The following is a 16,287-nucleotide window of genomic DNA, read 5'->3' on the forward strand; positions in this document are numbered from 1 at the left end:
AACTTTACATGAGTGAGAGTTCGTTTAAGCTGTCTATCGGTGTGTTAGCTTGCTAGCCGGGGTAGCTAAAGTGAAGAAAGAACACCCACGTCGCATTAGCATGGAATGCTAGCACCCAGCTAGCCTGCTAATCCCTGAAAACACAGCAGGAACACCAGTCAGCAGAACCCACTGAAGAAAGTCTCCACACAGACGTGTCCGTCCACGATAATAGGCGACACGCAGATCTGACTGTCCCCTCAGGGTCTCTATTACACCGCGACTTGACACTTACAGGTTATTTCGAACATTTTAATAAACAATTTAGCTCAGGACCGTGGCTTTACCTTTCTCTCCTTGAGTCCGCAGAGCCGGACGGACGGAAAATCTTCCCGGAAGCCGGTAGCTTGGTAGTTCCGGCAAAATCCCATCACGTGAGACTTTCCGAGTAATCACGCTCTCGGTTGTGTTTTGTTTTATCGACTTGATTATCTTTATTGTGTTTGTGTGTGAACAACACGACTGTATAAATATTTCAGTGTTACCTAATACATTTGTTCTCAATAAAACATATTCATGTAGGTAGAAACAAGAAGTTTAGTTTCACTTTAATTTAAATTAGAATGAATAATTTAATAGTTTTTTATTTTGGTCACATACTTATCGAGCAAAGATTATTTCAGACATTTTCGTCACAGTCTGTAGGCTTATTTTCGTCCACCCTATATCAACCCAAAATATCAACAATACCAAAGAAAGGAAATAAATAAATTAATACATACATACATTATATTCTAAACTATAATCCTTAATTACTTTACATTTTAAGATTTTTTTGTTTTGTTTTGTTTTAAACTCAGCAGAGAGCAACACAATTTTAGCTTACCTCTTTAGTTTGACTCTCAAAACTGAAACACATCTGTATTTCACGTTGGTTCTCACTTTACATGTTTCATAAATAAACAGCCCTCTCAAATTTCCTTTTTTCCTTCTCTAAATGTAAAAAAAAATTGAACACAGACAGAGAAGCCTTTGTTCACAATTTTAAAAAGTATTTCTAATGTTTTTAAATACACAATGTCTAGAAATTTGAAGGTATAGGACCCTATAACTAGATTTATGTATTATTCTAGGAGCTCTTTTTTCATACGACATTACAAGTGAACAGCACAATATATACAAACATTTTCTATTCAACAACTCCCTTTTTTTTATAAAGAACAGCAATAGATTGAGATCATTTAATGTGTTCTATGTGTGACTTCCAACATAGTGTATGATCTATAATCACTCACAAAAAAATTAGTTTCATATTCTCCTTAAATTTCGGCACCATTAAATTCAGTTTTATTTCACAGTTAGCCTCAATACCACCTAACACAATAAATAAATCAGCAACCATCTATAGATTCATGTTACACTATAATTAGGCTATGAATATTATTACTATTAAATATATTGTATAATTAGTATAGAATAAATGTTCTACACAGAGTGCTTAGAAAATTAATTTAAAATATTGTAATGGCATAAATCTGTGGTAAAGCAAAAAATACTTCTCAGCCACTGTTCATGACTTAAAGCAAATTAAAATCTAAATTTAAAGCATGTTATTTACTATAATTATAATAATTTAAATTAGACTGAAAATTTGGAATTCCAAACATATTATTATTAGTTTATTTATTTATTAAATTATTAAAATTATTGAATTATTTTTTCATTATTAAAATTTTGCAAATGTTCCTCAGGGTGAGCTGAACTCAGTGACATAATTCGTATTTAATTTTTTAGCACAGTTCTCATAATGATTTATTGATATCAGCACAGTGGTGGATCCACATTGGCAAACATTTCATCAATTTGATTGACAACTAAAAACTTATACACATGCTATTTCTAAAGATACACTTTTTTAAATCTATCACATCTTTTCTGCAGGCCTTCTGTAATATTATAAGATAAGATTTTAAACAGCAGACTGACATAAATGACCAGGGATACACAGTGTCAGTGATGTCATACAGCTGAAAGCAGACTCAGAAGAGGGGTTCAGAGGCCATAAGTGTTAAACTTGCTTCACAAAGGTTTTGAAAGAAAAATAAATGATATTCATGTATAAATATACAGCCCAATTGCAGTTGTTTGTGTACATAATATCCACTGAAAGTTACAGGTGCAGCAGAAATCTCAATGACAGAAAAATGTCACAATGCTTTTGTTTCTTGTAGGTGACATTTATATAACTCTGAAATTCTAACCTACAGCTGCCATTACTTTCCTCTGTAAGTATACAGTATGTGTGTTTATATTTGTATGCACAGAGTATAGTATGAGACTTTTCTTTCTTTTCTTAAACACCCGCTCCTTGCGGAGGACCTGCAGCCTGCTTACTTTCAGGGACATCACTTCTGAGTTTGAGTTAATGATAATAAACCAGATGTGACATACTCAACACACAGCCATCACGTTTCCACCACGTGGATCTGACTTTTTATTTTTGATTCAACCTTTTACAGTACTGTAACAAAACCAAAAAAATAAAATAAAAACAGAAGCAAAACCTGATGACGAAGACAAACTTTCATATGTTTAATTACAAAAGATGACTGAGGGTGTAAGGTGTGTGGGGGAAAGAAAAACATCTGAAGCATGGAGGTGGACTGAGCAGCTGTTTTCATTTACTGATGACATGTACAGGAGGGTGGCGAACAGTTCCCAAGTCTGAACTGGCCCCGGGTCAGTCTAACACCTGGTTCAGTACACGCGGGAGAGGTGGATCAAAATTAGGGCAATGAGGAAACCATCTATGTAGAGTGGATGAGGTCCCAGTTTAACCCTCCCTGTGCCATCCCAGTCCAATTAACCAGACCCCAACCATCCATTTTTCATGACTGCTGGAGCCGGGCCACAGGAAACAGAGCGAGGACACAGTGAGAAAGAAGGATAGGCCTGCCACGCTCTTTTCAGCCATGCAGTAAACAACTAAATATAACAACTGCCAAGAGCCATGGAGGGCTACCCTTACAAACACAGGGGGATGCCAGTGACAAGAAGAGGGCAGTCTAGGTTTCATAGTTGGGGTTCTTGCGGAGGATGACGAAGCCCTCCAGGATGGGGGTGACAGGGAGGTACTCCTCTGTGGCCAGCTCAGCCCTCTCGCCATGAGCCAGCAACACTGGCGTGGTGTGGGTCTGGAAACCTGTGATGGCCTTGGGCTTTCCTGCCTGGCCCACAACATCCACGGCCTGCAGACAAATTACGCACACAGACTCAGGTTAGACAGACGGTTCTCCTTTCACCTTCAGATCAGAGTTAGTGTTCTCCATCATCTCTACATAGAAAACTTATTATATAGCTTGACAGGTCAGGTCAGATGTTGGTTTGCACTCTGACATCTTCAAGTAAAAAATAGCTCAACATTTTGGGAAACGCACATTTTCAGTTTCCTGTGGGGAATTAGATGGCACATCTTTGGATGTAGTGAGGAATATGTAAAATATCCATCATGTTTATTTGTTAATGGTACTTGGTTCGACAGCATGAAAAATCTATCGCCATTGCTGTTTGCTCTGTTTATCAATGACCTGGAGGATTACCTACTACAGAATGGTTGCGAGCCCATTAACTTTGATGACACCGAGATAGAAAGCTATATCCAGCTTATGGCACTGATGTATGTGGATGATACAATTATTATGTCTACAATAACAGAAGGTTTACAGAGAAGCAATCGATCATATCATAAACTAAAGCCACTGTTTTTGGCAACAGAAAAACTGACTTCAGCAAATGGAGCAAATTAAGAGACTGACTGCTTTAAATATCTCGGGGTCATCATGAATCATAATGGTTAATTTAAGACCACCATGGAGGAGCTGCACAAACAAGCCTCTCATGTAATGTTTGCCATCCTCTGTAAATGTAAAAGATTTGATTCACCTGTAGATATCACACTCGATCTTTCTGACAAGCGGGTGACACCAGTTATGTTGTACGCATGTGAAGTGTGGGGGTTTAAAGAACAGATATATTGGAAAAACTACTGCTCAGATTTTTAAAATATACCCTGAAAGTTAAAATGACAACCTGTAGTTATATGGTCTGTGGGGAGGTAGGAGGATATCCACTCTGTGTCGGAGTTAAAAGAGAATTATTGGCTGCTGAGGGAGGCTGATAGAGGGTGAAGAAAACTAAACTCAAAGTCGAATAATGTACAACTATTTGCTCAGCCTGCATAACACAGGTGTCTATGTGTCACCATGGGTCTTGCAGGTTCAGCAGATACTGGATGACTGTGGCTAGTCTCACAACAGCTGGTTAAAACAGTTGAACAGAGGCTAAAAGATCAGTTCGTGCAAAAGTGGCAAAGTGAGCTCAGAAGTATGACATCATATGATATATGTATGTCGAAATTAAAGAAGAGTTTAGACTGGAGAGGTGTCTGTTGCATGATTATTTGTCATTTTAGACGAAAGAACACCAGAATTTCTACAGTCACTGGAAGATATAAATGGCTGGACGGGAAGCTCTGTGATGATAATCACATGGGAGATGAGTATCATATTTTTTTTTAAATGTCAGAATGTGAGATTAATGACTTACAGTGAAAGGTATTTGCCAAAGTATTATTCAAACCGTTCTTCTATGTTTAAATTAATTTTGTTATTGCAATCAGACGAGCCAAAAGTCATCTGTAAACTAGGTGCGTTTTTGAAGAATGTCCTTCCTTTGTTTAAGTAACATTGGTTGTACTTTGGCCACACTGTGTGTCATTGTCTTGGGACTGCAGGTAATGTTTGTACTCCATACCATGTAACATGGTTGTGAGTCTAATAAATGCAGACGGACACCATTCTTGTACTGAGAGAGGTATAAAACTTCTCATCTCATTCGTAGCAAGAAAGCAAATAAGCATTTGTCCAAAAATGTCAAACTAAGATGAAGTTTGAAGTGCAAAATTTCTGCACATATTCCTGTCTGACTATTCGTACTACAGATAATCTTCCTTGGCTTTACCTGTCCAACTCTGACGGACACAGGCAGTGGTCGTAGCTCCTCATCGAAGGTGACCAGCATACGTGGCTGCATGGCTGCGACCAGGCCGTAGAGAATGTAGTGAGACTTCCCCAGGATTACTGTAATGCACACAGTGAACACCAGGGGGAATATTACCACAGGAAAATCACTGATGTAACACAACCATCAAATTACACAAATCAGCTATGTCAAGTGTGTGTGGAAGCAGAGAGTTGAGTCAGGAGCAGCAGGAGGAGAACAAACTGACTGTTCTTAACGTCGAGGAAGGAAACGAGCACAGTAAGCAGTCCAGCCACGGCGACCTGACTCATCAGCTGCCTGTCGCTATGGTAGGGACAGAGTGTCAGTGTGCCTTTGCCCAGGTGAGTCAGACCCTGTGGAGGCAGCAGACAGCAGAGTCAATAGTGACTCGTACAAACAACACTTCCACAAAGTTCGACTTTTGTCTGGTACAGAGTGCCTTTTGTGTTGCCACCCACCTGAGCCAGTCGGACCATGAAGAGATTGTTGGGGTCTTTGGCGTGATACTGTGCCAGTTGCCGCAGCATGGCGGCCAGACGGGCATTATTTGTGCCTGAGGAAGTGGAAAAAAATGAAGAGCCTGTTAAATACGCGGAGAAAGTTAACACCAGAGGCACTCAAAGAGGAGGCGGCATCGTGCATCACTGAGAATGACAATACACCTTAAAGAGTTCAATGTTTATAGTTAATATTTCTGGTGAAAAACTTAAGCCGCAGCAGCTTTATGAGCATCAACACATTAGTCATTCGCAATGTTTTGAATTTGTTTAGTTTCAGTAAAATAATGACAGGAACATATTCACAGCATTGAGAACAGGGTGTCTACAGGTATCAGACATTTGAATTTATTGCTTTTCAAGACATTTTTAACCAAATTTAAGACATCTTTTTCTCATTCAAACACTGCAGGTAAGAATATATAAGCATTATGTATGAGTCCCTGTGCAGAGGTAGGTTTTATGTGTGAATACGGTTATTAGAGTGAGTTAGGTTAATCTACATTGTGCCAACAGGTAAGTGCAAGTACAAAGTAAAAAGACAGTTTTAGGTTCAGCTGTAGTTTTAAAGGTTTGTAACATCAGAAATGTGGAATTTCACGCAGAAGAGCTTGAGTAATTTTGACATAAATAAGTTAAAAAATGGACAAATTAAATATGGAGTTCAACATTAACTTTTTTTTTTACTTGCCTTGTCAGAAATTTGGTCAAAAATGTATCTGCCCCAAAGTCAATTTCTCGTACACACCTGACTAGTACCAGGTGTGTGCAACTCTCAACTGAGATGAAAAGAAAGTAAGAGGGCTCACTCCTTAGCTACTTCCATCACGGTTAGTTATTTTTGTACCATGTGCCGATCATGAAAGTGTGCTGCTAAATGACTGGCCCAACATGGCATCTTACTAGCCCTGGGCAATCAGGCAATTCTTATAATTGAACCCTGAAATAAGATAAAATGTTTGTGGGAATTATGACCTCACCAATTCAAGTTTAAGGCTATTTAATGACTTTTAAGGCCTAATGTTTATATAATTTAATTAAAAATATTTTAAGATGTTTTAAGGACCTGCAGACACGCTGTTAAAGCTGTCCACCTATAACAGATAATGTACGATCAAGATAATATTGTTTTGTAATACCATCCTATTGAATGTACTCCACATACTCAACCATTTTTTAACCCCCTTTGTTTTTAAGAAGTTTTTAACCCATCTCTGTGAGCAACTGAAATTTAGAATTTCCTTACGCTGAAATGAAGTTACATTTTTAGCAGTATAATCAAATGGGAAAGATTTGATTAAAATCCCTCTTGTAACTTATTTCAGTAGGAAACGGTACAGAAGCTAAAAACGCTCTGACTTCTATGTCACTGGGATTTTAATAGTCATGATGTAGGCACTTCCCTAATTCATGACTTTGACTGTTGATCAGTGAAATTTTTTTTAATGTGATCTAAAAATGTCAAACTATTAAAAACCCAGAGGATGTCCGTACAAATGTGGTGCCATTTTTCCTTATCATACTAAATCGTCTAAAACATCTTAAGGCTATTTGGCAAATTTGATATTTTCCTTTTTTTTTTTTTGGACAATTTTATTTAAAGTTGCAAGTTGTGTTATTAATACTGGTACAGTGACTATTATATTAGCCTTTCATGTCTATTTCAAAACAGGCTCCTGACCATCAAAGCCCAGCACTCAAAAATTCTGACAACACTGTCTTGTACAGTCGCAGCCGTCACCAAACAGTTAAACATTATTGTGTTTAATGCAGATAGCCCAACTTACCACTGCCCACCATGCCCATGGCAAAGATGGAGTTGTGTGACACCTCGGGGTCGGCGTCGTGGGAGAACTTGCTGAGGGTGTCCAAGATGTTCAGACGAGGGTTGGACACGGATATGAGAGCCAGGGCGAGGGGCACCGCTCGCCTCAGGGTGGGTTCACCATAACGCAGCTGATGATGTGAACACAGAGGGAATCAGAAAGTGTAATCAAGTCAGTGTAATCTAATTATTTTAATTAGCTGTCACATCCCAATATACAGAGTTGACACATGACTCTCTATGAGATGATCTTAGTCTGATACATTAAGGACATCAGGTTGAGTAGGTGACAGATCATAACAGTATAGACAGAAGAGATAATATAAGGACAAGGATCAAAAGTACACGTGATGTAATATGGATCAAAAGAAAAGACAAAAAAAGGACAGACGGTCTGAAAATATGAAAGGACGGTTGAGTCAAGACAACCAGACAAAAAGGTCTCTTTAAGACACAGAGGACGGGCAGATCAAAAGAAATGAGAGGTGGTGAGACGGAGCAACAATCACGTATTCAGTAAGGTAAACACTGAGCAGTGTTACTGACCAGATGTCCAAATGTCCGCAGTGCCATTTCAGAGCCAATCTCCTCTCCCATGGCAATCAGAGCAATACCGAGAACAGCCACACCCTGAGAGGAAGACAGAGAAATAAACTGTGTTTTACCTCCTGATATAAAACTTCACACACATCTATAACATAATTGATGAAGGAGCTGCTAAATAGAGAGATGTTTGAGGATGATCGTGGTCATAGGTAAATCTCTACCTGGTGGGAGCCCATGTCAGCAGAGGTCTCCTTCTTATCTTTGTCCTTCTTATCCTTCTTGTCCTTGTCCTCCTCTTTTTCCTTCTCCTTGGCTTCATAGTGCTCGCTGCAGATGTGGAGAAGCTGCTGCACCTTCAGCACATTACCAGAACCTGAGGTGGAGGCAAATCATTACGGTGAGTTGGAGGGTTTGATGATTAAATCAGCAGACATAACATTATGAGTAGATCTGCATATGGGTCGCTTATACCATGTTTACAATACACAACTTCAGCCCTGATTTTCTGCTCGCTGTAAGTTTTTGGAGCTCTCCCGACAAAAGCCCAGGAGCAAATCGACATTGGCTCAGCGCTCACAAGTGGGCACTTTTGGGGTGGCAGTAGCTCAGTACATAGGGACTTGGGTTGGGAACCAGAAGGATCACTGGTTCAAGTAGCTGGTCAACTAGCCACGTGGCTGGAGAGGTTCTCTTTGGGGAGGCACTAAACCCCAAACTTCTCGCAGCGCCTGTCCAAGGCACCCCCCTCACATGTATAGGTCCTGTTTGTGTGTGTGTATTTTGGGCCTGTGTGTATATGAGTTCTCCTTCTTCTCCTCCAAGCGCTATGTGTGAACTGTTAAAATGCACAAGCTGAGAGGCTCTCCAATGGCATAACATGGCATTAACAACCACTTACCGCCCCTGTTATATGGCAGCTAAACTCAGTCTCTCCTCAGAACTTGAGCTCACATTCTCCCCAATTCTCCCCATTTCTTTGAGTTAGCTGCTAACTTCTGCTAGTTGCATTTTAATTCTCCCAGCAGCGACCTGACCACTCTGAAAGTTGTGTGGTGTGAACTTAGCTTTATACAAAAGTAGATAAACGTAGAGATTGTGTTATGGATATCTGTGTGTGTGCAAACACAACAATAACTTTGGAGATGCTGACAGACAGAGACTGACCTGCATATGCACAGATATCCACTAGGGTGTTGGCAAAGCTGCGGAAAGGTTCAGGTACGACCTGTAGAGCTGCCAGGGTCGTCTCAATCGCCTCTCCTTTACCTGTGGATGGTGAAAAACATGCAGAATAGTTATAGCACCTATACTCCAAAGGTAGGGAAGAAAAGACACAATGATAGTGGAGCTGGCCTTTAACCACACAAAGGTTTAGAAAAAGCTGTCTGAAATCACAAAGTACTTAGTTTTGTTCTCCTTTGAATGTTTTCCCTGCAACCTCTGTCACCCTGTTTTGAACAACATCAAGTTATGAGTAGTGATTCTGAGGCCTGTGGCTTCCCATACTCACCCAGGTGGTTGAGTCCCAGGCCTAAAGGCAACCAGCGGGCATACGTGTCTTTCAGCTCCTGTTCGCTCTTCTCCATGATGGTCTGGACGATGGTGGAGGTCACATCACCATTACAAGACCCTACTGCGATCATACCGCATGCCAGCGCCGTAACTCCAACAACCTGGAGATAAAACACACACACACACTTTAATGTTGCTAAACACATATGGAGTGCAAAGAGCCCTTAACACAAATCACACATCCATACCTCCATGCTGGATTTGGAGTCGCCCATGACAGGGAGGAGCAGAGAAAGGACATCTTCTCTGTTGGAGCCAGCATAGGCCAACCCCAGTCTGAAAGAGAGAAGACAAGGATCAAGACACACAGACATAACGTGCTTTCACAAGGTAACACTGACTCCAGAGAAGATTCAAGTGTTAGTGGCAGTGCAAGAAACAGGATAAAGAGATAAATAGAGATAAGTAGAGAAAAGTTTACAAGCCATATAAGTCTTGTTTTTACGGAGTAGTACAGTACAGTTCAGTACGCTTTTTTTCCGTTTCCACTGTGAAAAGTTGCAGCATATACTCTAATCCTCACTCAGAGGAAAAAAAAGCATCACAGACCGTCGTTCCTGTGGGTTACAGCAACTCTAAACCCCTGAGCTTGCCTGAGAAGGACCAAATGCACAAAGCTGCTATTTCTAAATGTCCCATGGATCCCATTTATCGTCCACACGCCCTTCATCCTAAACTCTGGATCACATTTCCTTGTAACTAACACTCTTATGTTTAACTTTCTGCATGTTAACATTCTCCTCACCCAAAGATGGCTCCTATCCTCATGACGTTGCTGTTGTGGAGGACGTAGTCAGAGAGCAGGGCGAGGGCTGGGTCACATTCATTCCTCACACCTGAGTTGACAATGCCACAGGCCAACAGGGCACCAGACTGCACAAAGAGAGGAGACGTAGGGGTAAGAATAACAAGACAGACACTGTAAATGCTTTCGGGGTTTTTTTCTTTCTACTGGGTTACAACCTTAAGAGTAACTATTACAGTGGATCATAGATAATCAATGTTCAGTCAGGAAGCAATCCCAACAGGGCTGCAATCTATTCAATACAACAGATTAATTAAACTTTTAGCTAATGTGTTGTAGAGCCTTTCTTGAACTGATGGCATGTACAGTAGAGTATGTCATTAAGAAACTGTCAAGATATGAGAGGCAGAGCAAACATCTGCAGATGTTGAGATGTTTTGGTAAAAGGCTGTTTTATTACCACCCTATCGTTATTCAAAATTATTATTAACTTTACTACAGTAAAGTTTCTGATGTGTACCTTGATGTAGTCCTCAGAGGAATAAAGATATTTGTCGATCTGTGTCAGACCACCGTCCACGTCCCACAGCAGGATCATACCCAGGGAGGCTGCAGCGCTCAACATACCTGAGGACATTTTTATCATGTTTAGTTACTGAACAATAAAATAAAATGAAATACAACAATCACAAATAGGTAGTTTATTTATGTGTTTTCTTTTACCATGGTCCTTGTTCTTGTACAACCATTTGTTGCCGTCGTCTGTGAGCAGCTTATCCTGTCCGAAGGCTGCGTTGACGAAGCCGTTCACGAAGGAAGAGGCCAAGTTCATACGAGCGGAGTCCACCTGGGAGCCACTGCCTCCAAATCCTGTCACAGAAAGCACAACGGTCACATAAAACGCCAGTCAATAAACAATCAGTAAACAAAAATAATTTTCAGTTTGTTTGCCACAGCAGCCTTTAAGTCACAAAACACAGCAGCCGTCCTTATTTAACATATGTAATGACTGTATCTAGACTGATACAGACTGAGTTTTGTCTCTGTCACCAACCAATACACCAAACATGAACACACACAACCTGCAGATATGAACTCACTATTGTTTTCCAAGTGTGTTTTGTAGATGTCGTCTGGGACTTTGGGTTCCATGATGTCCAACTGTGGAGGACAAGATGAGTTTTAATATTAGTGAAGGTGAAATGTGTTGAGTCATCATGACAGTGTCACTAAGTTCAACTTATTATCTCACATCGACTCCTACGAACCATTATCCAGTATCATTTTGGCACATTGGTGCAGATACTGACCTCATTAATCTGATCTGGTAACCGCCCATGACACAGCCAATCTGCATTTAATACTGTTGGTTTTCTTTTTGTCAATGTCATAAAAAAATTGGAGTCCTGCCATCTTACCTCTCTGGCCAGGGCCAGGAAGTTGCTGTTGAGCTGCACGTTGGACATGATCTCTGTCAAGTCCTCGTAGTCCTCTACATCCTCATTGAGCTCCAGGAACATGCCATGGCGACCCAGCATGAAGGCCATCTGCTTCTGGATAACTCTGCAAGGCAAAGGAGGGGTTGTTTTAATGAACCCCCCACTATGACACGGTGAGCCTTAAATTACACGGAGGGAGCATACTTGAAAAGGGCCAACCAAAAAAAAGTACAGGAAGAGAACAGGGTCATCTTGTGTGCTCCAGCAATAGTGTTTTAATAGTGCTTACATGTCTTTGCAGGATGTGAAGATGTTTTCTACGAGCTCCACATCATTGAGCATCAGGGCCAGGCGCAGGGCCTCTGGATAACGGTTGAACTTCCTGAAGATGTTCAGGGCACATCTCAGCAGCGCTGAGTTTTCTGGCTCGGGAACGTAACTCACACAGCTGGAGGAGTGATGAAGAGGAGATTACGTGGGGATGTTTTACTCAGCAAATCCTGTTTTTGAAACGCATACAACATGTTGCAAAATAAGGTTAATGAAAAACCTGAACACACCTAGTGAGGTACAGGCAGACTTTGCCATAGGCATTTTCATCGATGTAGTCCTCCAGCATGTCCAGCCTCTCAATCTCCATCAGCAGGTCGCACGCCTCATGCTCGGCATTGTGGGCCATGTTGTAGGGCACAATCTCCTTCACTAGTTTCAGCAGTGTCTCCTGCTGTGTCTTGTCGTTCTCCTCCACCTCCTGCCATTCTTTAGCCACCTCTCCAGCCAGGTGCCTGGAAGACACACGGACAAAGAGAAACTCTATTTGTCACCAAAAAAAGATAAGCAAACAGTAGATACAGTAGAAGGTGAGCGAAAACATTAAAATTTCCCTGTTTGTAATATGATTAAACACCCAATCATCTGCCCAGTTTTTGTATGAATGCTGTCTCTCCAACATCAGCCATGCACTTCATAATTTCAGAAATTGACCTTTATCCTGTACTCCACACAAAATGTGTGTTATAGCAACATTGCACCCAAGCAAATGAAATCAGTCTCCCTTACCAAAGAATACATTTTGCCAAGACGTAAATTAATCAGAAACTCTATAGCCAGCCAATGTCCAACCCAAGCTTCTGCACCCCTAGTTTTAACTGCTCAGTGTGATATCTCAAGAGCTACTGATGTGGCAGTGAACCGTATCACATAAAGAACGTTGCAGAGAAAATTTGTAGCAGTTTGAGCTCGACTCAAGCTGGCTGATGGTGTCATCTGCAACTCAGCTGGTCAAACTGCCAGCGGCTGGTTTTAAAGCACATCACGTGTTTCAACAGCCAATCAGCTTGTAGTGAAGTCCACTGGTCAAGTCAAAATGACCACAGACAAAGTGTTCACTTCCTGCAGCAGGTGCTCCATCCCTGTCGAGCCCTCCGTTTCTGTCCTCACAGGGTGCTAGTGTTGGATGGTGGGATCGCTGCTGCTCGCTGTATGTGCTTATGCCCCGCCCTTTTCAATGTTTCACCACTACTACACATGCAGCTGTAGCCAGTATCTCACCATCACTATCCTCATTCATATTTTAAGAAGCTATAAACTATATTCAGCCACAAAATAAGCCAGAATTGCAGAGAGTTGTTGCACAGAGACAATACACTGTCTCATCTAGTTGCACTGGAGTGAATGGACAGGTAGCTGCTTGTTTCAGCTCGTCTCATTGCAAATCTTTGGTCCAAACTGGGCTCAACAGATAACTACCATCAAAATACTCTGCATCTCCTCTTTTTACAACACAGCTTCTCCAATAACCACAGGGGTGTTACAAGCATTGGCTGATGATGCCGAGTGTCTTACCTGACATATTCGTGACCCCAGGAGGCCAGCTCTTCTTGGGAGCCCAGCAGACGGTACTTCAAACACTCCCTCTCACCGCTCATGGTCATGGCCAACACTGACACCACATCGGCACAGAAACGCTGCAAATACAAACACCATACACAGCTTAAACTTGGGGCCTTAAATCAAGACAAGAGCTGAAGTGATTAGTCAGAGAATAGAGTAGTCGTTTATCAGAGCATTAATTGGCCCCTGTTGATAGTCAAATCGTTAAACGTGGCATGTGGAATTTCCGAGAGGCCGAGGTGGCATCTTCAAATGGAACATTTTATTCGAACAGCAGTCCATAAATCCAAAGCTGTTCAGTTTATTATCATGTTTACCAAAGAAAAGCATCAAATTCTCACATTTAAGAAGCACGAAACCAGCAAATAGTTGGCTATTTTGCTAAAACAAAAATTACTAAAATAACTATTCCATTATCAAAGTAGTTGCGACTGATCATTTCAGCTCTAACTCCTGTTTTCATGTGGTGATTCTGCTGAGAAGTAGGCGTAAAAATGCACGACCTTCATCATTTTCTGGCAGCACAGCAGAGCCTTACCTTGTTCTCTCCTGGAGCCATGCCGTCGTAGATCTCTTTGAGCTTGCCATAGTGTGGGCGCAGGAATTTGAGGGGCTTGGGGACTGAGGTCATGGAGGTGGTAGAGGAGCGGATCTGTCTGCGCAGCTCTTCCAATGCAGGACGGTACAGCGCTGTGTTCTTCTCCTGCCAATGTGTACAGGAAAATTAGAGGGGTTCTTTTTACATGTTTTACACCCTGACACACACACAAGAGTTGTGAACAAACAAAAACAACTAAATAATACTTACACCCAATCTCTCCACCATCATCTCCAGGTCCTCTTGTAACTGCTTGTCTTCCTCTGACTGAGAAGTAAAGAAGAAGAGAATTAACTTATCTGTTAATCAAAATAATGAATGTAAAGAAACAAAATCTCGTTGGCCTCAGACGGGACAGAGATGATCTTAGTTTTTGGTGGATAATGTAGTGATGACAGTGACAGTCTTTATTTACTTTTGCTGCCTTCTTGAAACAACGCATCAGCACCTTACAATGCTAACTATCTGACTACTGCTGTTGCTGCCCTGCAGAACAGTCCAATGTGCTGTCATTACTGCAACATTAATACCCATAGGGACAAATTGTGGTGAAAGTGAACATGTCGAGTATTATTAGCTATCAGCCATACACAATAAGGAACATTTAACACCAGCCACCACTAAAATGAAACTAAATTTTCACAGTGATGCATTTTTCTTGTCTGCAAGATCCTTTGGCAGGTAACCAAAGCTACTGTAGCCTGTGTTTTGCTCATTTAATTTTATGTCTCAAAAGCACATTCATTTCAGCATACTAGTTACTCTGCTGACTCTAAACCTATTGTGGTATATTTTTGTGCATCGTGACAATGATGATAATTTAATTCACTGTCCTTTAATTGTGATTGCGCTTTGGCAACATATCTCAAATACCATGCCAATAAAGTCCATTGAATTGACGTGCTAGTCAATAGTTGTTTTCACATGGCTATAACAAACTGGAACAAAATGATCTGACCAGTGACACTTGGCGCTGCTAACTGACAAAGACGACCACAACTAAACTGCCAAATCAGTTTGTTTTGTAACGGTTTGGTTAATGTAGGTTAATTGTTTTTAAGCTGTGTGAGTTTATTTCACTTCACATTAGCTGCTGTGTCATACAGCACCTTACCAACGTTAAACCTGGCTAGCTGGGCATGCTAGCACTTCAGGGGGCAAAGCTAACACTGATAACAGTACATCCAGCAGCGATAACAACCAGCAAGCTAACGTTAGCTTACCGGTTGAGTCAGGCTAGGCTAACGCTAGCTAGCTAACTGAGCGAGTTCGTCTCTGCGGCTTTAAATGACCGCTAAATTCTACCAAATTAAAGCGATGATGCTTTAAATGAGAAATTATGTATTCGTTACCGGGAGTGTGTCTGTCGTGTATTTTGATTTGCAATGACTTCGGCCTGTTCAACCATATTGTCAAAGCGGCAGTGACTAAGGCAAAATAACACCTCTGCGCATGTAACGTTAGTTAGCTCACACTTGAATGAGTAAAATGTCCAAACTTACCAACTCTTGCTCCTCTTTCTTCTCCTTGTCCTTCCCGGAGGACTGCTGCCCCTTCTCCTTGTCCTTGTCCTTCTCATCGGTCTTTTCGGGTTGCTTATTCTCTTTGTTTTTTGCCTCCTCCATAGTTGCGGCTCTGTGAACTGTCGGCTAGCAAACGGAACTGAGGAGGACCTTTTCTTCTTCTTCTGTGTAAAAAATGTGCTGTGATTTCACTGTAGCGCCCCTGCAGGTGGAGAGTTGATACGGCTGTGTGTGGGTAGTTCAAGGCCAGCAAAACAACGGGAATTTCAAGAGGTGGCCTATCCTCACGGTTAAAAGAGTAAGAAAGATAAAAAGAAAAATAAGGAAACAATAAAGAAAAGATATATTTAATTTCCGCTTCCTCCTCAGGTGAAACAGCTGAACTTCAACATTTTAAATGAGATTTATTCAACAATGAATTCATAAGATTGAGATGGAATTTTGATGCAAATAATTGTACATTTTGTGAAAGGGGAATTGAAAGTTCAGCACGTGTTTTTCTATTTTCAGTCAGTCAGGGGAATAAATAACGACAGTGTGGGCAGAGAGGAATACATCTATGTTCAGAAAAGGAACTCACATTAAATCATAAATGGTGCAATTTTCTTT

At 41.1% G+C, this 16,287-nt stretch overlaps 2 protein-coding genes across 5 annotated transcripts in view; both read right to left on the minus strand.

Moving 5' to 3' along the window:
* The window catches only part of eif4g1b (eukaryotic translation initiation factor 4 gamma, 1b), a 52,821-nt gene extending 52,429 nt beyond the window's left edge, over positions 1–392 (minus strand). For all 4 annotated transcript variants that reach the window (XM_033631221.2, XM_033631219.2, XM_033631218.2 and 1 more), the window contains exon 1: positions 327–392. The gene's annotated coding sequence lies outside the window, so the exon portion shown is untranslated. The remainder of the gene's footprint in view (positions 1–326) is intronic.
* Positions 393–2,444: 2,052 nt separating this feature from the next.
* psmd2 (proteasome 26S subunit ubiquitin receptor, non-ATPase 2) lies at positions 2,445–15,835 on the minus strand. Its single transcript, XM_033631792.2, has 21 exons — positions 15,658–15,835; positions 14,366–14,422; positions 14,096–14,260; positions 13,510–13,631; positions 12,225–12,449; positions 11,954–12,112; positions 11,644–11,788; positions 11,326–11,386; positions 10,949–11,095; positions 10,746–10,852; positions 10,226–10,353; positions 9,669–9,756; positions 9,419–9,581; positions 9,073–9,174; positions 8,130–8,281; positions 7,909–7,992; positions 7,325–7,493; positions 5,499–5,593; positions 5,267–5,393; positions 4,999–5,117; positions 2,445–3,227 (listed from the first exon to the last, which is right to left on the minus strand). The coding sequence occupies exons 1-21, from the start codon at positions 15,778–15,780 to the stop codon at positions 3,045–3,047; spliced, it is 2,721 nt and encodes a 906-aa protein (XP_033487683.1). The 5' UTR covers positions 15,781–15,835; the 3' UTR covers positions 2,445–3,044.
* Positions 15,836–16,287: the final 452 nt, after the last annotated feature.

The sequence above is a fragment of the Epinephelus lanceolatus genome, chromosome 4 (genome assembly GCF_041903045.1).
Source record: "Epinephelus lanceolatus isolate andai-2023 chromosome 4, ASM4190304v1, whole genome shotgun sequence".
Classification (NCBI taxonomy): Eukaryota; Metazoa; Chordata; class Actinopteri; order Perciformes; family Serranidae; genus Epinephelus; species Epinephelus lanceolatus.

Bases quoted from the DNA above. Each gene is read 5' to 3' on its own strand.
- psmd2 (XM_033631792.2), bottom strand. From the start codon at position 15,780: ATGGAGGAGGCAAAAAACAAAGAGAATAAGCAACCCGAAAAGACCGAT. The intron at 10,354-10,745 runs GTACACATCAGA...CTCTTTGTGCAG, and splicing joins CCTCTGAGGACTACATCAAG to TCTGGTGCCCTGTTGGCCTG. The intron at 5,594-7,324 runs GTAAGTTGGGCT...CCACTTCCTCAG, and splicing joins CATGGGCATGGTGGGCAGTG to GCACAAATAATGCCCGTCTG.